The sequence below is a fragment of the Priapulus caudatus genome, unplaced genomic scaffold (genome assembly GCF_000485595.1).
Source record: "Priapulus caudatus unplaced genomic scaffold, Priapulus_caudatus-5.0.1 Scaffold455, whole genome shotgun sequence".
Taxonomy (NCBI): Eukaryota; Metazoa; Priapulida; class Priapulimorpha; order Priapulimorphida; family Priapulidae; genus Priapulus; species Priapulus caudatus.
The window spans coordinates 140,303-157,216 of NW_014577516.1; the positions used below are offsets into that span (position 1 = coordinate 140,303).

A 16,914-nucleotide genomic window follows, 5' to 3' on the forward strand; every position below is an offset into this window, starting at 1 on the left:
GGATTCTAACTATACATGTTATATTTTGAAGTGGTTTTACTTTATTATTACTATTATCTTTGAGGGAGATGGATTTTTCCACATTCTGAAAAAATCAGGCTTGCAAAAAAAGAGGAGGGCGTTCTGACCCCCAGACAACCCCTGTGACAGACAACGGTAAATGAAAAACATGCCTACTGATATACACATATACGCAGACACGTAAATAGATGGATGGTGGATGTATAAATAAATAAATTGTGTACAAAAATATCAATGAGCGTTAACGGAACATTTACGAATCCGAGCTGGCGCCGGAACTAACGTCACAGACCGGAACGAAGCCATTTCTACAGCCACTGCGGTGACAGTCGCGACACGGACAAACAGACCATGCGAGCGACTGCTTCGTGACTTATGTGCAAGTGCTTCGTGAATGTTCTCGCCCGGGCAATTCCGACTCGTTTGCAGTAAGCCAAATCCGATCATTCTTCCTAGTTGACATTAGTTGTTTGCAGTATTAGCAGATTTAGTTACGAACGAGCTCCGTCTATGTAGCCTGCAATATGTAATGAACGATATGTATACTGTAGATCACTGCCGGCAGTTATGCTGTCCGGTTCTTGATTCATTTAGGGTAGTTCTCGATGATAAGCTGCAGCGTATGTGAAATGATCAAATTTGAAAATAATTCAGTCAATAACATGTACATCCAAACGAGATCTTGCAGTCTACCAGAAAACTATGCCAGACAATCTGCGACGTACGCAATTAAGGACTATTCTTAGAACCTTGCGTGAGTCGATATTTACATAAGTCGAAAATCACAAAATGCATACGTAGTTCAGCACATGACCTGCGTACAGTACTGAACATAACATCAACACTACATCTTCGTAGTGAATGGCAACTTTATTATTATCAAGAGCTAAAAATACATAATGTATTATTAGTTCTTGTTATTATATATACAAAGTGGTTTATGTAGAAATGAGCAGTATTCGAAAAGCGAGTAAAAAGTAGTAGAATGTAGAAATGTGAGCTGTAAAAAGTAGATGGATAGTAACTAGTAGCTGATAAGTAGATTTAAGGTTAGAACTAAAATACGTAGTGATTAAATAACGTCTTCCCGTAGTTAAACTTTCATCTTAGCATGCAAGCGTGTGTGAGTGGTTCGTGGGCCCCTTCCATTAGCCACTGTGTATATTAAAGCACCCTCAAATAGTGTATATTTTATGTTTTTAAACATTGGTCCTCATACTGCAGTGGCGGATCTAGAGGGGGTTGGGGTGTTGTACCCTCCTGTTCAGCCACTAACTAATGTTATCAGGAGTAAATCATAATAGATTATAAATAGATTATTAATATAGATAATCTATTATCATTCACTTCTGAAGTTATGATACTAGTAAAATGGGGCCACCCTAGCACCACTTACCTTCGGCACGCCTTCATTCAAATACCCCTCCCCCGTTTCCTTTAAGCTAAATCCGGCTATGTACTGCATCAATTACATCATTCGTACTGTGTCATTAATCCTTTTTCACAAACGTTAAATTATACCAAAAGTGAATAAAAACATTGATTTTTTACTCCAGCTTGATTACGCGTCACTCGCGCGTTACGTACACGGACCGGCGACTGTCTGCAATTATACCGGTTATTGCAATTATACTGGTATTACGCTACGGTTATGGTTAGGGATATGATTAAGCTTAAACTTTGTTCAAAACATCGTTAGTGTGATAAGTCAAGTAGAGAGAAAATTTACGAACGCGTTGCGTGTAGGGACAGGATGAACGTAAACTGTCGTCGCAAGGTCACTTCCAAAAATAAACGATGTCAAATAATGCATAGTTGTGCAAATATGAATGCAAGATGACCTTAAATTGCCACCCCGACCATTATTAATGTAACATTATTGGGGGCAACTATAAAAGCTAGAGTAATATACATAACCTGTCTAATTATGAGTGCTTTTACGAACTCACGCGTCAACACACTGTTAAACAAATTATACATATTTATAACAATATAGTATTTATCTCTGGCACCTGCGCGGGCAAGGCCAAATGTAATTACGAAGTCTGTCTTAACGGATGGCGTATTCGGTTTGCATACAAATAGTTCTTCTCAGAAAATTATAATAAATCGATTTTATAACATTTTTCTAGGCCGTTCGTGTAGCAGGACACATACACTACCAGGATCCAAACTCCCGTCGCCGCAAAATTAGAGTAAGATTTAGAGCAACAGTTGACATGAATACCGACCGAGATGTAAACGGCCAGAGTGTCCGCTTGGAACCCGAATCAGACGCATCTAACGGGGCTCAGGTGCACCCTACTGCAACATCTTGTACTACTGTTTCACCTGACGATACCCACGAAATAACGCCCAGCCTTACAACCGTACTTAGTCCTACACCTTCACCCGTCTTGACAAAAGTGTCTCCGTTATCTCTCGCTCCCACACCTTGTATTACATCGTCCCCTGAGATTACGCACGGGTCTCTGATCTGTCCTGCGCTAACACTTAGTAGCGCCACACCTTCCCCTGACGTCACAAACGCGGCTGTGCGGTCTCCCACGTCTACTCTTACTACTACAGATTCCCCTGACGTCAGACAAGGGACTACGTTCAGTCTTACCCCTACACTTAGTTCTACTCCATCACCTGAGCTTATACAAGATCGTCAATTATCTACTACCCCTGATCTATGTACTACACCTTCCTCTAAGCGTAGACACAGGACTTCATCCTCCACTACTGCCTCACCCAGTACGGCATCTTCCTCTGATCTTGCACATAGGGTTACGTTGTCTAGTACCGACTCCCCGCCCAATGCTCTCGAATATACATCCCATTCTACTCTGACCCCTAGCACGAACTCATCTCCTGCGTCCAGCCCCGACACCTCATCGCATATCTTCACCTCGAGACCCGACACCACCTCACCCGCTACCACCGCCGAAGGAACCACTAGATCTGCACCCATCAACGTCGCAATTCCCGCTAATTTACCCAATCCCTTAGCCACCACAACAGCTGATTCTTGCGTGGTGACCACCACATCCTCTTCCTTGACTTCCCAGTCCAAACAAACCCTTCCAGAGTTAGCTCCCGTCACCACCTCCTCCTCGGCGCCCGTTCCGGGAGGCGCCTTCCGGTCAGCCATGTTGGGGGAAACTGAGAAGCGAGCGGAGCATGGCCGAGAGGCAGGCAGGAGACATGAGGAGAAGGTCGGCTCCGGTGCCGAGGCGCCAGCAGCGACTACTGAGAGTGAGTAGAGCGACCTGCCATTTATCGTTAGCGCGCGCGTAGATGCGTGTTACCATGTTATTTATTAGTGGCCCCATACAAATTCCGCCCCAATTTTGTCGCGTCGCGCCCTCGCGTTCGAGACGCATCGGTTAGTTTTAGTTAGGTTAATATAGGCAACCTTGTCATTCACCGTATCGCACGTAGCATAGGTTCGAGCGGTCTGACAAGGTGTAATGCGTTTCAACATTTTGGGTTTATGGTCCCAATCGAACAATCCACCCGTGAAATCGGTTAATTTTTTCGGCCGCGTTGGGTAGCCGCGGTATTATGGAGGAAACCATATCTGTGAGGTTTCCCTTGCTACTTACTGAAGTTGCACCTTTTTACTTACTGTTTGGATCTGCGGCTATTTCAACGATTTTTAAACGGCTATTAAAAACGTAGCTACTCTGTTAAACAACTAAGTATATACACTATGCGTCTTCTGCTATACATTCACTATTAAACATTATTTTATATTCCGTCGTTAACTGCTTTTACTATCGGCGCCCGTCTGTGTGCACATTGATTGTTACAAAACATATGATGCAGTAAATTAAGCTATTATATAAGCATATGCGTGGTGTCTGTGCTTGCTTATATATACAGCTCCTCATCTAAGCGAGGACCAGGCGAGAAGGCTGCGAAAGTACAACCAGCGTGCGAAGACGGCATTAACAAGTGTGAGTGCCCTCATGTATTACTGGAAGAGAGTGGGGTGATGGGAGAAAGGGTGGGAGACAAAGAAGGAGGGATGAAAGAGGGAAGAGGGAAGGAGGGTGGGAGGGAGAAAGAGAGGGAAGGGGAAAGAGATGGAGAGAAGGGAGAGGAGAGGAGTGCGTGATAGGACGAGAGAGAGGAGGGGAGAGAAGGGGAGAGCGAGATTGATAGATAGAGAGTGAGAGAGAGAGAGAGAGAGAGAGAGAGAGAGAGAGAGAGAGAGAGAGACTGGGAGAGTGCGAGCGACAGAGCGAGATAGAGAGAGCGAGCGAGAGAGTGAGTAGTAGCAGAAGAGAGAGTGAGTGGGAGCGAATGAGCGAGGAATAGCGAGCTAGCTAACGCGCGCGAGAGAAAGTGAGCGAGTGAGAGAGATGAGAGGAGAGAAGAAGAGAGAGTGAGCGGAGAGAGAGATTGAGAGGGAAGGCGGGGGAGAGGGTAGAGGGAGAGAGACAGAGAGAGAGAGGGAGAGAGGGAGAGAGGGAGAGAGGGAGAGAGGGAGAGAGGGAGAGAGGGGGAGATAGAGATAGAGAGAATTGGGAGAGCATGTTATTTGTAGCCGCTTATAGTCTAAACGTGGTTTATTGGCCTAGTGTTTTTTGCGAAGTTACCAGACTATAACAACCCATATATACTGATTAGGTATCATTATCATCTCTGCTCGAGGTTTTACGATCCCGTCTCATCCTTGCCAAGGTCAATTAAATGGCTCATGTATATTATTGTCACAATTATCATCACCCAGCCCGAAAGTGCATCCGGTGTAGATACATCTTTAGGTGCTTTAATCTCTGGTTTTCGCTCGTTTTTAGATGCAGCTGCACATTCTGGAGTTGATGTTCCAGCAGAATAAATACCCGACGGCCGACCAGCGCAGCGGCATCGCCAACATCGCTGACCTGACCCTGCAGAAAGTCACCGTACGTACGCGCGTATGCGTAGTACGCCCGCTACTTATTACGTTGCTACGATTTGACTTTGCGCAGATATAATCGTTATATATAATCGATGGCCAAAATAATAGTGTTTATTTTAAAGCAATTCCGCGCACGCATTTATATATTGTAAAAACTACACGAAAATGACGAAGATTTATATATTTTTACATATTATTACGTACAATACAATTACATATAGGCTTCAGTTTGATTACAAAGATATATGGTAATATCTCTGTTAGGTATATTAATTAGTACCTTTGTGATTGCACGTAGGCCCTACCTACTATATCACATTTACCGCGCTGGAATTTACTTTTTACAGTTGTGGTTCCAAAACAGCAGGCAGCGTCTGAGAAGAATCAAACTGAAGGGTGAAAAACGCAAGACGCGAAAGGTGAGTAAATATGTTTACATCGCAGCCTAAGATGGGCGCACCACGCCCCCCCCCCCCGTGATCAAGCACGATGTATCACTACTGCAGTTTGCAGGTGGCGTGCAAGGAGCCAGACGAGTCACCGAGCGAACCAGCGCCACCTGTCGGGCTGCAGGAGAAGACACTAGGATCGCAGACGCCCCGGCACATTCTACCGGGAACACCGGCGCCACCTGGACAGCAGGGAATGACCGAGCAACCTCCCGCGACGCAAGCTGGTGACGTGAGTCCCCTGAGATACCTGCTGGAGCCGCTACCGATTATCAGCTACCCCGAGGACGCCCTCCTGGCGACGTGCGAACCGCCGCCTTGCGTCTTACCGGTGCCGGCGCTGCTGCCGCGTATGCCGATCTATCTACACGTCGATAACTACTGTGTGACGCCGGTGCCCTGCGTGCGACCGAGCAGCGGTAGCAACGCCACCGCTCACGCTCGCACACGCGCAACCGGCCGCACAGTACAGGGCGGCTGGCCGACGCAATGGCCCGTGAGCGGTAACCATGGATACGGTCCGCAGCAGGCCGCCGTGCCGCCGGCGTGGACGTGGCAGGGTGGCGAACATGGCCGCTCGTCGGACCGTGGCGTCGACGAGAACAACAACGACGACGACGCCGACGTTACGTGTCATGGGATCAGCGTCTTTGGCGACGGCTTTTATCCCTACACGACGCCCTTGCCTTCAATCGCCGGCGATCCACAGCTAGGACTGCAGGCGCGTCGCCACGGCAACGACGTGCCTCAGACAGCGACGACGAGGGTGACTCACGAGAAATTACTCGCTGTTACCGACGCCAGCGAAGAATCCGCCCTGTATAGTGAGACACGTATAGAAGCTCAAGGTCTTGGCCATGGCATGACAGTTTCTAGCGTGTTTGGCGACACCGGCAGTGATACGTATCTGCCACCCGATGCGTGTGAAGGCACTGTCGTGAGTGCGACAGAGCACGATGTCGCCAGATCGTTATCTGTACAATACGGGGACACTGACACGGCCGATCAAGATCATTTTTATGTCAGCGCTAAAAGACCCAGCCAGGGCGCGGAGAACAGCCATGAGTCGTCGCAGTTAACATGCATGGACGACTATACCGCCTCCCCGAGTAACGATCCAGCGGTGGCAGCACCTCCCACGTGGATCACATATGGATCAGCGAACGCCTCCAAAAGCATGTGCGTTCCGTCTGAGACGCGTGATCTTTACGCCGGCGGTCAGCGTTGCCGTAGCAAAGTTGGGTTAGATGAACCCCTAGACATGCATTTCGAACAGAGGAGTGCGACGGACGCTTGTATGAACTATAATTCTTCGTCTGCAGAGGCAGACCATGGCGCCATCTGGCAGGATCAAAACGCTAGTATTGTCGTGAACCATTACGGCAGGCAACCGCACAGTTTTAATTACGGTGGAGATAGTGAATCAGTGCCTCAGTCGGGGCTTCAGCCATTAACAAATTCGCCCGATAAAGGTGGCGAAGACGTCGCCTATCATGATAGCAACACACAGACATACGTCTGCAACGATCCTGTGAACGTCTACCCGAATGCAGATGATCAAGGTGAAACAGGTTACAATTGTTTAGCTTGTTTAACTAGTAATAGCTTTTATCTACTAATATAGTTATTTTTGCTTATCATTGCTAACGTTTTGCATAGCAATATTTATTATACATGACTTTTTCATCTCTACTTGAATGCAGTCGCAAGCACCATGGACATGGCAACAAATATAAGCAGAGTTCAGAGAAGGGGGTCAATCCGCATGCATGTGCACACGAGTTACTTGTCTTTGGTTATGTTGCAGCCAGTACAGGAAGCTGCATCGCCGCAATGCAATGCGCTCACCATGCACTCTGGCCGAACCAATTCCACCAGCAGCCGTCACAGCTCAACACAGCCGCTGGAGAACATGCGTCCACAACAAGGTGGAACCTTCCACAAACTGGGTACTTGACTAGGAACCATTCGACGCCGACCGACTACGTGCCTAGACATTATTACGAGCAGCCATGGTTGTCAACTGGGTACCACAGAGAACAGACCGACGCGACAGTTATGTACCCCCCAGAAGCGACGAACCCATTAGTTAGGCACCAGCCAGAATGGACTGGCTCTATTGTTGGGTACGGAACAGAACAGCTTTTCCCCGCTCCTGTATACAATCAAACTCACCAGCCTAACTCACAATATGGGTACTTCACAGAACAACCAGACATAGCTGGGGACCATACAAACGAGAGTCAGTTACAATTTGCGCCTCATCCGGAACAGGGTGAATTACTATTAGAGTCTCACCCAAAACAGAATGGTTCACCATTAGGGAGCCACCGAGAACAGCCTGGTTTATTATCAGAGTACCATAAAGAGCAGACCGCCTCACCATTGGGGTACTATCCAGAACAGATTGTTACACAACCAGGGTACCTCCAAGAACAGACATATGTACTACCAGGATATCACCAAGATCAGCTTAACACACCATCAGGGCATCACCAAGAACAAAGTGCCACACCATCAGGGTATCCCCAAGATCAGCCTGCGACACTATTAGGGTATCACCAAAAGCAGCCTGCCACACCATCAGGGTATCACCAAGAGCAGCCTGCCACACCATCAGGGTATCACCAAGAACAGCCTGCCACACCATCAGGGTATCACCAAGAACAGCCTGCCACACCATCAGGGTATCACCAAGAACAACCTGCCACACCATCAGGGTATCACCAAGAACAGCCTGCCACACCATCAGGGTATCATGATCACCAAGAACAGCCTGCCACGCCAACACGGTATCGCCAAGAGCAGCCTGCCACACCATCAGGGTATTCACCCAGAGCACAGCGCTGCCACACCATCAGGGTATCATGATCACCAAGAACAGCCTGCCACACCATCAGGGTATCACCAAGAACAACCTGCCACACCATCAGGGTATCACCAAGAACAGCCTGCCACACCATCAGGGTATCACAAGAACGCCTGCCACACCATCAGGTGTATCACCAAGAACAGCCTGCCACACCATCAGGGTATCACCAGAACAACTGCCCACCATCAGGTATCACCAAGAACAACCTGCCACACCATCAGGGTATCACCGAAGAAGCAGCCTGCCACACCATCAGGGTATCATGATCACCAAGAACAGCCTACCACACCATCAGGTTATCACCAAGATCAACCTGACACACCATCAGGGTATCACCAAGAACAAAGTGCCTCACCATCTGGGTATCACCAAGAACAGCCTGCCACACCATCAGGATATCACCAAGAACAACCTGACACACCATCAGGGTATCACCAAGAACAGACTGCAATACACATCAAGGGTATCGCCCAAGAACAGCCTGCCACACCATCAGGGTATCACCAAGAGCAGCCTGCCACACCATCAGGGTATCACCAAGAACAGCCTGCCACACCATCAGGGTATCACCAAGAACAGCCTGCCACACCATCAGGGTATCACCAAGAACTACATGACACACCATTAGGGTATCACCAAGAACAGACTAATACATCATTAGGGTACCAGAAAGAAGAGGCTGACTCACTACTAGGGTATGACCAAGAACAGTCTGCCACACGATCAGGCGACCAACCAAAACATAATGATTCCCCATCAGGGTACCAACCAGCATATAATGGGTCACCGCCAGAGTACAACCGAGAACAGGATGACCTATACTTGGGTTATCAAAAAGAACAGATTGATTCACCAACAGAATATCACCCTGAAGAGACTAACACACCATCGGCGTACCAGCAAGATGAGCTTCATTCACCAACAGGTAATCACACAAAACAGCCTGCCTTGCTTCCAAGTCAAAAAGAACAAACAGGCTACCAAAATGCACAGACTGCTACAATATTAGGGTGCCGCCAGACAGAGACTGAAACGCCACCAGTGTGCAACCCACAAGAGCCTGATTCAATCGTTGGGAGCCATGGCCCTACAAGAGACAAATATGGCATAACGTCTAAATGAGACGTAGAATGCGATGGACGCGGCGGATCTGGGATTTATTCCTGTGCTATTCCTAGTGAGGGGTCCCCTGATAGGACTGGGGCCCATTGTCAGCGAAATATTCACTGAAAAAAAATTAACACTATTAGTTAGCTGGCTACTCGCTGAGCTAATTGCTAATGAAGACAAAAGGTCGCAGGAAGGTGAACGATTGATCAGACGAGAGAATGAGTCTCATGTAGCAGCAGCGGCTTACCGAAAGTAATAACATAGCTCACTTTTATACTAAATATTTAGTTACGAGATTGTTTTCATATGGTTAACAAAGACTAATGTCGATAATTTGTGTGTATATCAACGTACCATGACGACGTCTAGATTCGAAGAAGGATGTTCAGAGCTAACTTTGTTGTTGTCACCAGTGCAATCTATTATTATTTTATGTTGTAATTTCAGTTGAATTGATTTTATAGAAAATTGTTATGAAAAAGTATTGAAAACCGCATTTTTGTTTGGTTGTGAGTCTCAGGAAGTATAGTCAGTAAGAATAGGAAAGTTTCTTCTATTCAAACAATCATAACCCTATACGCGCAGAATATTTTTACCGTGGCATAGTGCGTATATATAGCGGTTGCCATAATCTTAAAATTACTTACAAATGCGTTTGCCTTGTTTCGTAAACATATTGCGCCTGTATATGTACTTTGACTTTTGGTCTTATTAATATTTTCATAAAACTCAACACTTCTTCAACTATTCACTTCTTCATATATGTTAGAACACATCTTGATTGTATTATATCTACTGACGGGAGAGTAGACGGAATGAAACCGGCTACAGATGTTTCATGAAGTCACACATGCTGCCACTGCAAGCATATACCTTATTGACATCGAATCAACAAAGAAGGAACGTACTCGAAGAAAGACATTAGGCTTTCGGTTGGTGATGCGGACAGCTAGGGGACATATAGTTTTACGGACATACGACAGTGTGAGTCACATCAAACTGTTTCAGTTAATGACCTGAACTATAAGTCTTCTGTTTTAACAATATTTATTGCAACGTTGTTATTTGACAGTATGCACAACATACACAATTACGTGATATCTTCTATAATTTTCGTACAATCTTCTCTCTGAAAAACAACCGTGATCCTTGTTTAATTAAGAAACAACAGAGTAAAACAGCTCCACAACGAGAAAAAAGCTTGGTACATGATTCCAATATTGTGATATGCCAATATTAAATAAATCAGTGAGAGATAAATACATTCAAGCACAAAACGTAATGTGAGAAACTGATTCTCTATAATAAGTGGACAGCGTTTGTAAAGCAATATGTATGTAGGCCCATACCTGTGCTTGCAGTTATTTACAAGCAGAATATATATACCCCGATTCATATCACAGTGTTAGAACACAGTCAAGGACAAGCTACATTCTTTAAAGTACAACACCACCCTCATTTGTACATACACTACGTGCTTCTAATCACCGTCTTTTTCTTCCTGTCTATTCCACTTCGAACATTGAAACGTCAAAAATGCTAAAAGATGGTTCTATTAATGCATGTATATTTTGGCAGTGATCGAGACGATCGGAAATTCTACAGATCAGCATAGCTCCCCGCCATGAGAATACTATAACCAGTATACCCCTAAGAAAACTGCACCCTCACCTCCTATAACCAGTTGAATTGGCAGTAGATCAACACTTAACTGACATTTAAAAGATGACACCACACACAACTGGTGAGCTTCATTTCAGTTTTTCACTCTGTCATCGCTGGTAAACAGTAGCAGCCGCACTGAAACTTATTAATTAAATTTGGTCGGAAAAACATGGAATGTTAAAAGTTTGCTGCAACACAGACAGAGCTATAGGTTGTACAAACCAAAACTAGCATACTGTGTATATAACATGTCATGTGCACAACTAATATATTATGTAGCAATGACAACAAAGAAGCCAAGCAGCCCAATAACGGTGCAATATTCGCCCTCTTACTACTTTACGTTTAGCTGCATATATTGCATATATTCGACATCTATATACGAGAGAATGCTGACATATATTTAGAGAGTCTCCACGTGTGGAGGTACACATATACCATTTTCATTTATAATAAAAGGGACTTTCAGTGCATCCTTAATAAGCCGTGTATGCAAGATCTTGACGTTGAAATTTAAATATTCCCATTCTTAACGGGGAACATTAACACCTTTGAGCGCATGAAGGAAAGATTTGGCAGACCGTCCAATATGGCACTAGCCTCTGGGCTGAGATTGGATCGCTCAGATTTTCTCGTGTTGGCAGTAAGTGTGGGAGTACTACCTGCAAGAAGCTGTTGCAGGGGTTGACCAGCCAACATGCCAGTGCTGCCCTCTTTTAGCATTTGATCTTCTAGACCTATAACTATGCCTATAACACAGAGAAAAAGTCGTAATCGGACACTCTCCTTGTGATTGACTAATAATAATCGAGACTACTAAAACCTATGCTATATCATTAAATCTTTACAACTTTTTAAGATTCTGAAATACTACAGACTTTTGGAAGAATAAACATATTAGTTTAGGAGATACACAAACAAGTGCCACTGATTTCTTGAAACGAAAATGAAGATAAAAAGTTTTACTGTCACAAAAGCACATCTTACCTTTCTTACTGCCCGAGGATGAGGAAAACTCTGCTTCTCTTGCAAAGAAGCTGAGATCAAGGAGGTTAGAATCGACAGTGCTGGAGAGAGGATTGGTGAGTCCACTCGAACCCCAGTCAAACTCCACTGCTGGGATACACTCCTGTCACGAATGTGTAACAATAGAGGAATAATTATAATCACCACGGGCTACAAACTACTGACTAGGCACCTACCAACAACCCTGCTGTTTACGGTTGCCTATAGGCAACCGAACTTCATCACTCACACAGAGTAACCTAACAGAAAAATTGAGAACTTTGGGGGTTTATGCATTTCAAATTGCGTTGGGGTTGATCATCCCAAAGTGTGTGTTGGTTCCTTATAGTAATTCAGTGAAAGTCGGCAACCCGCACATGGGTCGAAATCCCAAGGGGCCCGCATGCGCTAGCCCGATGCCCGTATTTTAAGGCTTGGGCCTGAGATTTCTAATGCTAGCAAGCCCGGCGGCCTGTAGAAAATCCAACCCCAGCATGCAAACAGGGATAACATGTTACCACCGTATCATTCACTAGTAGTCACTAACTATGTTCTTTGTATTACTGTAAATAAACCATTGTAAAAATGTCAAATTTCAGTCTTTTATTTTTTTTAAATGCTGCGGTATCCGGGGAATGATGCGGGCCTGTCATTTGCCTGGCAGGCTTGTAAAATCCCTTACCTACAGGCCCGGCTGGCCTGTAAGTTTTCAAACCAATTTCTACCCCTGCCGCACCATAGTAGCAACATGCTGTACCTGGGCAGAGGGTTTCGTGACCGGTGGAGGCTCACATCGTGGATCAGAAGGCTTCATAGGTTCCAGCAAGCCGATGCCTGTCGCAAATAATGGCACAAGAGGCTTCTTCGGTATCTAGAAATACAGTCGACAATCTCATCGTCAATCATATATGAGGCAAGATTTGCACACAAATATAATGTAAATATAACCTGTAAAGTTTCTTTGTTATGTACTCCTGATATCAATATACAAAGATGCTTTACATTACTTACAATATTCCTGGTATCAATTCTAAGAGATTTCAACAAGTTCCTGTTGTTGCCAGATTCCAGCCACTGGTAAGAAAGGGCAGCTGTGCCATCAGTCTTCTGCACCTGACTCCAGATGGCAGCACTAAGCAAAAGTATAGTTTCTGACATTATTTCTAGTTTTAAATGAAAACCATTACAGTTTACACATAATTAACAGAGCTCGTTACCACAGCTTTACTAAAGTTACATATGCTATTGTGGTCATTAATTTTATTCAAGGACATGAAAACTATGATAAAGCAGTGTGCTTGTCAACAGTGTCTGTGGCTATCTATCAATACTGCAGTCATTAAGATACTAAATCTCATTTATCTAGTACGACTCCATACCCAGGCAGATCACTTGCTGGCTTATCTGTTGCATCACAAACAACACATTGCTGAAGTCTCAGAGGTTCAAGGTCAGCTTCTGGGATATCAAGGTCATTAGCCACTAGGAAAAGTCCCTCGATTACCTTTTCAAGGTGCTGTTGTAAATCCTGTAGTGGCATAACACAACAAAGAGTTAAATTACATAAAGATAGACAAATAAATATGCTAAAAAATCATGCAATTTACCAATAGATTAGGAGTTAAATTCGTTATAAAACCTCCATAAAATCCCTAGAGATAAGCATACAAGGATCATAAAAGTAAACAATATCAAGGAAATTTTTTTTTATTAAGGGGTCCTTGTTTAGAAACAGGTCAGGTTTTTATAAATGGGCAGAGAGATCTCAGAAAAAAATACATAGTAAATATTGCATTATTAGTGATTTTAATTTAATTGATACGACATATATATCAAAGATTAATGTCGGGACATAAAATTAGTTTTATTACCTATGACTTTGGAGTTCAACAATTCAGCACAAATCATAACATACCTATAATAATTTTACAATGAATTTTATTAGGGCAAATACGAAAGCCACACACCCTCGCATGTTTGCTAGAAATTAGTGTACTAGTACTATCAAGAGTAAGATAATGTAGGTCCTGGTACTATTACAGACTTTCTATGTACACCTGCAATAAACACCACCTTTTGATGCACCCAGCATCATCTTACCTCACCAATGGTAACCTCTGCAACTTTAAGAGTTGATTCCACTGAAGCCACTACATCATCTATGGTAACAACAGGTGCAGAGCTTTCTTGAAATTCTGCAAAATCATCATCGTCGTCGTCACGGTAACAACCAAGAGGCTCTGTCGAGATCACCGCCTCACTCGCTCCACCTGGTATTGTCTCAGTCTCACCTTGAGACGTCAAATCCCTGAGAATCCCATGCGTCGTCTCGGGATTACAAGGAGTTCCTATTTCGGAGTCATGTTTAGCTGTTGTCTCAGGGTCCGATTGAGCTGTCGTCACAAAGTCACACTGACCTGCCGACTCAATTGATGGCACACCCCCAAAAGCAGAGAAATCGGCAAAGTCACCGTTGTCAACAACGGCATCAGGTTGCCAATCCGCTGCATCAGATGTTGTGGGCTTTGGAAGAGAACCGTTCTTTCCAAAAGCAGCAAAGTCGCCATAGTCATCACCGTTGCTGTCGTCATAGCAACCTTCACACTGCGAGTCGGCAACACTACTCTGCAAGGTCGGCTGGTCAAAGTCACCCCCTGGCTGCTCGGTGGTGACCTCTGCTGTGCGCTCTGTTAGCGCTGAAGCATAGACACTACCGACTTCTGTTGGCTCAATGGTTACAGCTTCTGCTGCATCCTGTAAGGCACTATTGTCGACGAAACACGAGGCATCTGGTAATGAGAGGCTGAAATCGGGCTCTTCGGCCACAGCAGCTTGAGATGACTGTGGCCCGTCACCACCTTCCTCCCCCAACGTACTGGTCTGACGTTCATAATCCGGCACGGTCGCCTGAATTTCATCACCAACGTTGGCAACACTGGCACCACCACCTGCGTCTGTGTCGTGTGGAGCGCTCGCTACCCAGTCCGCAAAGTCATCGTCACCGGTATCCTCTGCAAACTGGATCTTCGTGGCATCTGGGGGTAGTTGTGTTGTGGCACCAGGGATTGATGTGGATGGATGACCCGGCATTCGCACGGGGGAGTCTGGTGCTCCGGTGAACGCTTCAAAGTCATCATCATCCTCCCAGCTATGCTGTGTACAACTGTCCAAGGGAGGCGGACTTGACGGAAGTACTGGAATGATGTTGGACATCGCTGTGCAGCCTACTCCTACACCATCATATGGCTTTGTCAAACTTTTGCTGAGATCTGGACTTGTTGTTGCCACCAGATGGCAATGTGACTCCTTGACCTTATAACGTGGGCAAACAAGATATAAACGTTAAACGTCAATTGCTTTCTTGCAATCACTCCCTATAACAATATTATGATTATGTACTCTAGCTGGACAACACAATGATGGGACTTCTTTTGCAGCTGACTGCACATGCACAATCAACTACGAATCTGCGGCTGGTACTAATAGTAATAATAATAGTACTAGTAGACGCACCGCCACACTGGCTCTTCTGATTTAATAAATGACAGGAAACAAATGCGAATTACACGCACACTAGTTATATCTGGTGTGACTGTACAGTGGAATGCGTAAAACAGTTTATTTACTCCTGATTATATTATAATTATTATTGTCAAGTCAAGTGACAGTGGCTAGTAGATTGAAGTACCGAATTATAACTTTCATTGGAATTCTGTGTCACTTACACATGATGGCCAAAGGATATAATTGAGTCATTAACTGATTATCAGATTAAGAGTAAGACTAAGAGCTGCCCACATTTCAATCATTTTCACATTTTGTCATTTGCACATGTCGCACACTGCGAAAATGAATTGTGGTCAGCGCCTATATACATGGGCATGAACCCACATTATCACGTGAGTATAGCTGCAAAACAATCAAACAGTACCGCTAATCTACTAGTGGACAGTGGTCTGATGACACTGTGACTACTAGTACTACTACTAGACTAGGTCCAGGAAGCTAGTATAAACATAGCCACAAGTTTCCTTCTCGCTTAACACTACGTTGGCGTCCTACACATCCTACGACGTGTAACAGTCGGAGAGCCTGGTCGGTTTAGTATAAACACTGAAACTGTTACCTTTACCTAAGTCTAAGATACAATAATGTAACCCAAACCCAAAACCAAACCCAACCCTATCCTGGGGTTGGGTTACATTATTGTATCTACCTTTAGGCTTTACCTAGGGTTTACCGAGCGGTTGGTAGTGAAAGCGGATAGCTTTCATAATAGACCGCGATACACACTATGAGTGCATTAATGATTAAGTTAACAGTAATTGTAATCAATTCTATGGTTATAATATATCCATACAAAGCAATATGGCAACAATGATAATTCTTATGGTAACTTAGAATGATGATCACTCAGCAGCACCTCAACCTTTTCCGTTTCAAGTTAGATTCCAGCGCCACCCTGCGTCGGTATTAGTAAATACTGGTGTAACAATATTAACCCAACAAATCGCTCTCTGTTCTCTCAGCCCTTCGCCCGCCACAGGTGGAAATGCGCTAGCTGCTATGCTAATTAATTCAAAAACATGGAGAATATATTTCCTATAAGTCATTCCCATGTGATTATTCTGATCATGACTTTATTGCCACAATCTGTGACATAAAAACAAAGCATGACACCCAAAGTGATGGATTATGACAAGAGATATAAAAAACATCACAGCAAATTTAACACTTCATAACAGACCTAAAAAAATGGATTGGCAAGGGATCTACAAAACTACAGATATCAACAATCAAGTGGCTACTGTCTAGACATATGTAACGCCCCTATACGGGTACAGGGGGCTAAAATGGTAAAAGATGGGAAGAACACAATTACTTGGTTGTGAAAATGG

The 16,914-nt window shown here is 44.6% G+C and overlaps 3 protein-coding genes across 6 annotated transcripts; 2 read left to right on the plus strand and 1 right to left on the minus strand.

Moving 5' to 3' along the window:
* The first annotated feature begins 366 nt into the window (after nucleotides 1-366).
* LOC106810577 lies at nucleotides 367-8,235 on the plus strand. The gene is made up of 8 exons (XM_014813971.1): nucleotides 367-449; nucleotides 2,154-2,216; nucleotides 2,590-3,261; nucleotides 3,892-3,965; nucleotides 4,812-4,919; nucleotides 5,263-5,334; nucleotides 5,429-6,926; nucleotides 7,172-8,235. Exons 3-8 carry the CDS (start codon nucleotides 3,156-3,158, stop codon nucleotides 8,233-8,235), a joined length of 2,922 nt encoding a protein of 973 aa, XP_014669457.1. The 5' UTR covers nucleotides 367-449; nucleotides 2,154-2,216; nucleotides 2,590-3,155.
* LOC106810578 lies at nucleotides 8,232-8,864 on the plus strand. Its single transcript, XM_014813972.1, has one exon. The coding sequence runs from the start codon at nucleotides 8,232-8,234 to the stop codon at nucleotides 8,862-8,864; it is 633 nt and encodes a 210-aa protein (XP_014669458.1).
* Nucleotides 8,865-10,376: 1,512 nt separating this feature from the next.
* Nucleotides 10,377-16,834, minus strand: LOC106810589 (aftiphilin-like). 4 transcript variants are annotated; one of them, XM_014813994.1, is made up of 7 exons: nucleotides 16,764-16,834; nucleotides 14,117-15,328; nucleotides 13,396-13,544; nucleotides 13,028-13,148; nucleotides 12,774-12,887; nucleotides 11,999-12,140; nucleotides 10,377-11,760 (listed from the first exon to the last, which is right to left on the minus strand). In XM_014813994.1, exons 2-7 carry the CDS (start codon nucleotides 15,227-15,229, stop codon nucleotides 11,525-11,527), a joined length of 1,875 nt encoding a protein of 624 aa, XP_014669480.1. In that variant the 5' UTR covers nucleotides 15,230-15,328; nucleotides 16,764-16,834; the 3' UTR covers nucleotides 10,377-11,524. The 4 variants fall into 4 exon arrangements, with proteins under 4 accessions (XP_014669480.1, XP_014669478.1, XP_014669477.1 ...); XM_014813992.1 differs by lacking the exon at nucleotides 16,764-16,834 and adding an exon at nucleotides 16,440-16,471; XM_014813991.1 differs by lacking the exon at nucleotides 16,764-16,834 and adding an exon at nucleotides 16,377-16,450.
* Nucleotides 16,835-16,914: the final 80 nt, after the last annotated feature.

Bases quoted from the DNA above. Each gene is read 5' to 3' on its own strand.
- LOC106810577 (XM_014813971.1), top strand. From the start codon at position 3,156: ATGTTGGGGGAAACTGAGAAGCGAGCGGAGCATGGCCGAGAGGCAGGC. The intron at 3,966-4,811 runs GTGAGTGCCCTC...GCTCGTTTTTAG, and splicing joins CGAAGACGGCATTAACAAGT to ATGCAGCTGCACATTCTGGA. The intron at 4,920-5,262 runs GTACGTACGCGC...TACTTTTTACAG, and splicing joins TGACCCTGCAGAAAGTCACC to TTGTGGTTCCAAAACAGCAG.
- LOC106810578 (XM_014813972.1), top strand. From the start codon at position 8,232: ATGATCACCAAGAACAGCCTGCCACACCATCAGGGTATCACCAAGAAC.
- LOC106810589 (XM_014813994.1), bottom strand. From the start codon at position 15,229: ATGTCCAACATCATTCCAGTACTTCCGTCAAGTCCGCCTCCCTTGGAC. The intron at 12,888-13,027 runs GTAAGTAATGTA...CTGTATTTCTAG, and splicing joins GAATTGATACCAGGAATATT to ATACCGAAGAAGCCTCTTGT. The intron at 11,761-11,998 runs GTAAGATGTGCT...TCTGTGTTATAG, and splicing joins ATCCTCGGGCAGTAAGAAAG to GCATAGTTATAGGTCTAGAA.